This window comes from Vigna umbellata, chromosome 3 (genome assembly GCF_029865625.1).
Source record: "Vigna umbellata cultivar VRB3 chromosome 3, Vumbellata_1.0, whole genome shotgun sequence".
Lineage (NCBI taxonomy): Eukaryota > Viridiplantae > Streptophyta > Magnoliopsida > Fabales > Fabaceae > Vigna > Vigna umbellata.
The window spans coordinates 8,179,441-8,188,222 of record NC_142167.1 but is presented as its reverse complement, the minus strand read 5'-3'; the positions used below and the strand labels follow the sequence as shown (position 1 = coordinate 8,188,222).

General features: G+C 42.6%; 1 protein-coding gene across 1 annotated transcript; it reads right to left on the bottom strand.

Moving 5' to 3' along the window:
• Positions 1–388: 388 nt before the first annotated feature.
• Positions 389–6,937, bottom strand: LOC148201549 (uncharacterized). The gene is made up of 5 exons (XM_088109428.1): positions 6,659–6,937; positions 1,598–2,299; positions 1,423–1,540; positions 1,051–1,263; positions 389–954 (listed from the first exon to the last, which is right to left on the bottom strand). The coding sequence occupies exons 1-5, from the start codon at positions 6,935–6,937 to the stop codon at positions 389–391; spliced, it is 1,878 nt and encodes a 625-aa protein (XP_087965554.1).
• Between the last annotated feature and the right edge of the window lie 1,845 nt (positions 6,938–8,782).

Genomic DNA, 8,782 nt, shown 5'->3' with positions numbered 1-8,782 from the left:
CCGATTTTCACTTCCTTTATCTCATCCTTCTCTCCCAAGTTGAGTATTTCAATCTCCTCCTGATGGGGTTTTATCTCCTTAGATTCTTGTTCCACTAATCTCAACAATTCTGGAGAGGGTTCCACATCATCTTCGAAATCATCTTCCGTATTATTGATAGGGTGCTCAAAATTAGGAACATTGATATCGTTATTTTCAAAACAATCATTGTCACATCTGCATCATTTAAATTTATGAAAACGTATAAATAAATAAGATAAACAAAGAAAAATGCCAAATGATGATGAAATGCAACTTTATTATCACGCTGAGTGAAAAGTAAAAAGAATCAATCCGCAAAACTTCAGTTCTAAAGCCCCAATAGAAACTATAAGCTTAATTAAAACTATTACATTTTGTTCACATTAAGCATCACAGGTAAATCCAGTGTTTCCCAATTGTCGAGTTGAGTATCAGGGGAGCAAGCCCACACAAAGCTCAAACTTTGAGGCCTTTCTTCATCTTCCACAGCCGCTACCTGACCAGTATTGATCCACCCAGCACTGCGGAAACTTTCCTTGATGTCAACAATGTGAATTTTGCTCTCTCTGGGCCCTCTACTTTCTGCACGGGCCAAACTGCGTTCTTTTCTTTCTTCAATCATCCTTTTCCTGTCTTCCTTGGTAGGTTTGTACCCCAAGCCATATCTGTTCTTATTTTCAACGATTTCTAGAGGGAATGCTCGCCCCTGCCGATATTTGCCCAAACCTTCCCCATATATATAGTCCTCTTTTATCATAATCTTGGCCATCATAATAGAAGCACATGATAGATGAGGATTTACTGGAAACGGTTCCACACAAGCATTTCCCACAATCTCCAACGATTGGAAGGCTGTCTCGAGAGCTTCTTCAGCCACCTCGATGTAGCGCGTGGATGATGGCCCACTCACAAGAAGATCTTCTTCTCCTGATACTATCACCAGCTTATCTCCCATCACATACTTCAACTTCTGGTGTAGTGTAGAAGGCACAACTCCCGCCGAATGAATCCATGGGCGCCCCAACAGACAACTATAAGCTGGCAGGATATCCATAACCTGGAACGTTATTTGAAAAACACATGGGCCAACTTGCATTGGTAATTCCACCTCTCCCATCACTTCTCGTTTACTACCATCAAACGCCCTCACAATCATTGAACTAGGCCTCATATGCATTCCTTCGCAAGGTAGCTTTTCCAGAGTTGCTTTCGGCATGACATTCAAGGAGGACCCATTGTCCACTAAAACACGCGCAATAACATGATCCAGGCATTTCACAGAGATGTGAAGAGCCTTGTTATGCCCTCTTCCCTCAGCTGGTATCTCATCATCCGTAAAAGTGAGATAATTATTAGCAACAATATTGCCAACAATACCTTCGAATTTAATCAACGAAATACCTTGCTCCACGTGAGCCTCACTGAGTATCTTCATTAGCAACTTTTTATGTGATGCCGAATGCATGAGCAAGTCTAACAAGGATATACGAGCAGGCATACGGTTTAACTGTTCCACCACCTTATATTCACTTTGTTGTATGAATTTTAAAAATTCGCAAGCCTCCTCTTCAGAAACTTCTCTCCTCTCTTCCTTGTCGGGGATTTCCTCTGTCTGTGCACCCTTCCCCTTTAAGAATTCTTTTGCCTTCGCGGCCATCGTTGCTTCCTTATCATTAACCCTTTCTCGAGCCAACTCTGGTGATGTGAAAATTCGACCACTCCTAGTCATTCCCCCTATCCCTGATATGGTTTTGACGACAGGGTCAATGCTTTGCGTTTCGCCTGACGCATGCGTCCCATATCTCCATGGGACGGCTTTTTCGTTCTTGTAAGGAAAAGGGGCTGGTACATGGATAACTACAGGCGACCTTCCTTGAGTTGGTGGGATAGAGGTAGTCTTAGTGAAACGAATCACCAATGGTTCTGGTAAAATCATGTCGGATTCATCACCAATTTGTGCAAATACATCTCCCTCCTCATTCTTGTAGCATACCTGCATCAGGCCACGATCTAGCAGGTCTTGCAGAATTTCTTCAAACTCAACACACTCCTCAATAGAGTGCTCAGCCTCTGGGTGGAGCGCGCATGCCATACTCTCATCATAATCACCCTTCAAGATACCCACTTTCAGCAACGCCTCCAAAATAAACCTCCTAGAGCTCTTGACTTCTTTCACATTTCTCACCAGCTCATGTTCTTTCACTTCGACAGCATTCGTCGAAGCACTTCCATGCCCAGATAAAGGATTGGCCTCAACATTAGGCTTATCCTCTTGGAACTTTAACCACCCAGAATCAATTAGAGTCTGCACTTTATGCTTGAAAGCCAGACACCTCTTAGTGGAATGACCAGCGGCCCCTCCATGATAACTACACTTTGCATCTGCATCATAACCTCTTGGGTACGGAGGCTGCAAAGGCTTCAGGGGACAAACAACAACTAACCCTTGTTTGATAAGATGAGACAATAATTCCGTATAATTTGTAGGAATTGGGGTAAAATTAACATAATTTCTTTCTTGGTTCCTTCTTGGATAAGTATTGGGACCCACATTCATATTGGAACCTACATTTTCCCCTCCCCTCCAATTATTCGTCGGGATGTATTGTGGTTGATAGTACCCCGGTTGTTGTTGAGGCCTAATTTGATGACCGAATGACGCGTTAGCTGCATGTGGATGTTGACCCTAGTACGGTCGATAGTTATGGGTGGGAGCCTGACCTCTCCACACGGGGGTTGCAGATGTTGCATGCACATCTCCTTCCTTTCTTTTCCCTGAGTTGAAATTGGGTTGTTTGGAATTTGCACCCGCCGACGAGCCATATGCAATCTTCCCATTTTTCAATCCGATCTCTATCCGCTCACCTATCACGATGATATCGGCAAAATTTGAAGATACATTCCCCACCATATGTTCATAAAATGGTGGTTGGAGCGTATTTACAAACATTGCCACCATTTCTCTATCATACAAAGGTGGCTCAACTTGTGCAGCCAATTCCCTCCACCGTTGAGCATACTCCTTAAAACTTTCGTTATCTTTCTTCGACATGTTTTGCAGCTGTAAACGATCTGGCGCCACATGTGTATTGTATATGTACTGTTTCACAAAAGCATCAGCCAAGTCCGCCCAACAACGAATTCGAGTCGGCTCCAAATGGGTATACCAGTTTAACGCCACTCCAACCAAACTATCTTGAAAAACATGAATGAGCAGCTACTCATCATAAGCATATGCAGCCATCTTTCTGCAAAACATGGTCAGATGGCTCTCAGGGCATGTATTTCCCTTATACTTCTCAAAATCTGGCGCTTTGAACTTATGTGGTATTTTGACGCCAGGAACCAAACTCAATCTGGCAACATCTCCGAATCCATAACTTTCATACCCATCAACAGCCCTCAATCTTGCCTCTAGGCTCTCAAGTTTATCCTTTGCTCCGTCGACATTACCAATTACCCCCTGAAACGAGGTATGTGGTGCAGCCCCTGTAGAAAAGCCCTCTCCGGTAATACCGGTGGCACCGGAGTTACTCGTATTCCATCAGACATGTTTGCATGCATTCCTTCATTTACCATAGGTGCGGACATTACAACAGGTCCTTGTGTACTGATTGGCGGCACATTGGCAGTGGTAGGGAAAGAGAATGAAGTCTGCTCCCCTTCTGTGTATTCTCCCAACGGTGGGGTGTAACCTGGAGGCAATCCATACATTGGGAACGGAACAGATTGGCTCCCAGAACTGAACACCGGAGGGTAATATTGAGCACTTCCCTCAACTTGCGCAGGCGTCGCCCCTCCCGTAGTCTTTAGGGCTTCGAGAGCCGCCAAAATCTGGGCCATCTGATCCTTCAACTGGCTGACATCAGCCTTAATAGACTCGTGTGATTGCTCCCAATTCTCCATGACCTTCGAGTTAGCTCTGGTCCTGTACGGATGTCGTGGAAAATTTGCCGTTGTTTTCTCACTTGTACTGCTGCTTATTTTTTTATTAAATTAAATTAGATAAGGATGAAAAATGCAAAACAAAAGAAAACATGATGCATGCTAGTGATAAGTGGAAATCACAGGATAACAATGACAATACTGATGGAAAATTAACACAAGCCGATACCAAACAACATCCCCGATCTTTCATTTAAAGAAAATTTGATCCAATACATCGTCTAAGGAACAAAACACAATTATGATGTACATCAATCCCGCGCCCGGGCAATGAAAGATTTCATCTCTCCCACCAACCATTTACAATGATTAATAAACAATTCTATTTCCGCTGGTGAATTACGAAAATGAGTACTAGCTTCAGCATTCGACACCATCCTGGGGATGTCTTCGATTGCCCCATTTGCCAAAGCAGCCAACTGAGCGAAGCTTTCCTTCCAATGCTTTACAGCCATTTCTTGCTCTGCGATGTGCTCTTTCATTTGCTTTATCAAGGCCTGATGCCTTTCTTCAAATTCTATCGACCTCCATCGCTCCTCCTGTTCCTCAATATATTCCTCCATTTGTTTTATCAGAGTTCGATGCTCTTCTTCTGCTTCTGCTAACTTCCAACGCTCCCGGTTCATATCCGCCTCAAACGACATGGCCATCTCTTTCATCTCATGCCCTGCTTTTTCTACCTGCACCTGCGCTTCTCTTAGTCTCTTCAAGGCTTCTCGTTTATCTCTTTTGGCTTCTTTATAGAGGTGCTTCCACTGCTTTCCCTCTTCTAAAGCCACCTTCTTCTCATTTACCCTCATGGATAATTCCTTACTTGCAGCCGCTAGATCCTGTTTCACTCGAAATGTGTAATCCCTCTCAGCCTTCTGGCTTTTGACAATGTTTTCATAAGCTCGCGACTTTTCTTCATTATCACTTCTCATATCCACAAGATCATTACGCGCCCTTTGTAATTCGTTTCCCAACCTAGCATTCCTCACCTTCAATTTCTCCATCTCAGCCTTCAATTGTTGCACCTCTTCACTTTCTGGGGCTTGGGATGGTCCTTCACTAGCTGATTGATCTTTGATTGGCTTGAAAGGCAATTTGACTACTTTCACTCTCTCCAGAATCCAGGTATGATAACTAACCCTGCTATCCACTACTCCATCCCTCAAGTCCTTCTCTGCTCGAACAACATTTTCCCAGGCGCTTTTAACCTTTCTTAACAATTCGATGAAATGCCCGTCTTCGTAATAAATGAATAGGATAGCAAGGTAATCTGATGAAGGTGCCCCTTTTATGGGATGCCCAAATTGTCTTTGCACCAAAAGGGGGTTGTAATTGATACAGTACCGGGCACCTATGAGAGGCACATTAGGAAAACTACCACAATGCTGTATAGCCAGTTTATTTCCGAGCCAAGGAAGGCGCCATTTTATACTTCTTTCGCTCAAGCTGGCAAGGAATCGGGCCCAATCGTTTCCTCCTTTACCTTTAAGCCCTTGATGTGACAAAGTCTCCGATAGACTCTTGACGTCGACCATCTCCTTAAACACGCGCGTTTTCATCCATGTATACAACGTCGGTAAGCAACAAAGAATCTTCTTTCCCTTTCTCTCATGGCAAAAACTTAAGGTCCCATAAACATCCGCAAGAACTGCTGTTACAGGATTCTCTGATCTGGTTTTACTTGCCACGAAGACGTCTATCGCGGTATAATCCACAAATTCTTCTATTTTGGGAAACAAGACAATGCCATATATGGTGAGGGCTAATACATCCATGAAAGTTTCCCAATCCTCTTTATCAGCCAAGTGATGTAAATACTGCTCTAGATATCCCTGTGATAACCCATGCACTTGATTCCTCATCATCATCCTGTCTTCAAGCTCCTTAGGATGTAATTTCATGATGGCAGCAATGGTGGGTGTCAACACCCAATTTTGTCCGGGTTGAAAAAATGTGTTTTTATTATTTTTCTTTTATTTTACCTTTTTATTTTATTTTATTTTATTTTTTTTATGTATCTAGATATTTGCTTTTAATTCAATTTCTATTTTATTTCTTATTTTCAATTTGTTTTAATAAAGTTAATTAATCAAAATAGTTAAAAAAAATTGAAAAGTAAAATTAAAATTAAGAATAATGAAAATAAGTAAAATAAAATTGGAAAAAGTAAAAAATAGAAAAAAGGAAAACGTGGAAAAGGGCACGTATGGGAAGCATGTCTGAGGAAGGGGGAACCAGTTTGTTAGAGGGATTTTTTCTAAGATTTTGGGGAAGGAGAAAGCGGGGAGACCAGGTGGTTAGAATAGGATAATTCCAAGATTGTTGGGAGGATTTTGGGGGGGATCAGAGAAAAAAAAAAGGAGAAAGAGCACGTAGGGAATCATCATCTGGGATCATCATCCAGAGTTTGGCACCGGCACCGGCAAGAAGAGGTCACTGGCTATACAGAGCGATAGCGGCAACCATAGCAGCAGGTAAATTTCTGGTTCATCTGTGCACCCAAACTCATCATGAACGCTTACTGCATAACTGCTTCTGCTGCTCTTTTTTTTTTTTTTTTTTTTTTTTCTCCATCATGAATGATTTTCCTCTGAGCACCATGAGTTCCCTCTTCACCAACCTCCCCTTCCATTCATTCTCTGTTTCACCCTGCTCCCTTTCTCCTTCCTAACTCTCACGCTCACGGTCAATATCAATAAACCAAATCCAAAATCCATTGCACAATCGAAGAAGGAGGGAATGAGCTGGAGCGACGGCCAACGATGGTCTCGGCGGTGAAAGACGAATAGCTCAACGAAGAAGTGGCGGACCGTGTGTTTGAACTGGCGGAGACGAACCCCTCACTGGGTTGCCGGTGTCGGAGAGAGTAGATAACAATAAAGAAGCAGCGGCGCGGTGTGGCGTGGCGTGGTGCAGTGGCTAGATCGAGAGAGATAATGGCGTGGTAGCTGGTTTGTGAAGGCGGTGATACGGTGGCCATCTTCGTTGCAGTGGCTAGTCAGGTCTGTGGTGGTCAATCGGAGACGTGGCCGTTGAGTGACAGAGTGAACCCTTTTGATCAGAGAGAAGGAGGCATTGGTATCATCTGGGAATAACGGCGCGTGAGCAAATGAGAATGGGAAGACGGGACCCCTAGGGAAATTCTAGGTTAGAAACTGCCCCTGCGGGCCAAGCCCAGGAATGAACGAACGCGCGTTTGTTACCCTAAATGAACGAGCGTTCGTTATGCAAATGAGCGAACGCTCGTTAACCTAAGGACTTCTTGACCGTTCGTCCAAACGAGCGAACGCTCGCTATCTTTAAGCATTTTGACCGTTCGTTCAACAACCTAACCAACGAGCGCTCATTATCCTAACGAGCGAACGCTCGTTATCTTAAGACTTTTTTTTTTGACCGTTCGTTCAACTTTCTCACCAACGAGCGCTCGTTATCCAAACGAGCGAACGCTCGTTATCCAAACGAGCGAACGCTCGTTATCCAAACGAATGAACGCTCGTTATCCAAACGAACGAACGCTCGTTATCCAAACGAGCGAACGCTCGTTATCCAAGCGAGTGAACGCTCGTTATCTAAACGAACGAACGTTCGTTATCCAAACGAGCGAACGCTCGTTATCCAAACGAACGAGCGTTCGTTTCCGAACCAATGAACGCTCGTTACTCAGCCTCAATTTCTCAACGTCTGTTCGCCATGCCTTCAACGAGCGTTCGTTATTGAGCCTTCGTTCTCAACGTCCGTTCGTCATATCTCTCGACGAACGCTCGTCATTCAGCTCACATTTCTAAACGTCCGTTCGTTATGTTCCCCAGTGGACGTTCGTCCTCTCCCTCCAATGAACGTTCGTTCTTTACTTAACGAACGCTCATTATTCTGAATCTGTCCTTAACATCCGTTCAGTCATTTTCATTTCTTTTGTTTATTTATTTTATTTTTTTATTTATTTTTTTATTTCTATTTATTTATTTATCTTTTTCTCTTATTTTGTTGTATTTATTTTAAACATCTAATAATACAATATTTTAAATAAATAAATTTACAAGAAAAGTTTTAAAGGTTTAAGCGCACGTGTGACCGCTCGCGTCGTCCTTGTGCTAAAAACCTCTTCTTCTTTTCTTAAATAAAATTTCAAAAAATACGTTTTAAAGGTTTAAGCACACGTGTGACCGCTCGCGTCGTCCTTGTGCTAAAAACCTCTTCTTGTTCCTTAAATAAAATTTACAAAAATATGTTTTAAAGGTTTAAGCACACGTGTGACCGCTCGCGTCTTCCTTGTGCTAAAAACCTTTTTCTTCTTCTTTAAATAAAATTTACAAAAATATGTTTTAAAGGTTTAAGCACACGTGTGACCGCTCGCGTCGTCCTGGTGCTAAAAACCTCTTCTTCTTCCTTAAATAAATTTACAAAAAGTATGCGTTTTAAAGGTTTAAGCACACGTGTGACCGCTCGCGTCGTCCTTGTGCTAAAAACCTTTTCTTTTCTTCTTAAAATTTCAAAAATATGTTTTGAAGGTTGAACACTCGTGTGATCGCTCGCATCGTCCTAGTGTTCAATACCTTTCTCTCTTATTTATGTAATATTAAACGAGGGTATGAGTGCTCGTGCGATCGTCCGCATCAGCCTAGCACTCAATACTCTCAAGTCTTCCTAAATAAGCAGATAACAGTATGAGTGCACGTGTGACCGCTCGCGTCGTCCTTGTGCTAAAAACCTCTTCTTCTTCCTTAAATAAATTTACAAAAAGTATGCGTTCGCATCGGCCTAGTGCTTAATATCGTTATCTTTCTTTTCAAAAATAATTAAAAATATTTAAATATCATTTTAAAGG

Bases quoted from the DNA above. Each gene is read 5' to 3' on its own strand.
- LOC148201549 (XM_088109428.1), bottom strand. From the start codon at position 6,937: ATGGCCACCGTATCACCGCCTTCACAAACCAGCTACCACGCCATTATC. The intron at 1,264-1,422 runs GTATTTCGTTGA...CGCGTGTTTTAG, and splicing joins TGAGGCTCACGTGGAGCAAG to TGGACAATGGGTCCTCCTTG. The intron at 955-1,050 runs GTCTGTTGGGGC...AGCTGGTGATAG, and splicing joins TATCCTGCCAGCTTATAGTT to TATCAGGAGAAGAAGATCTT.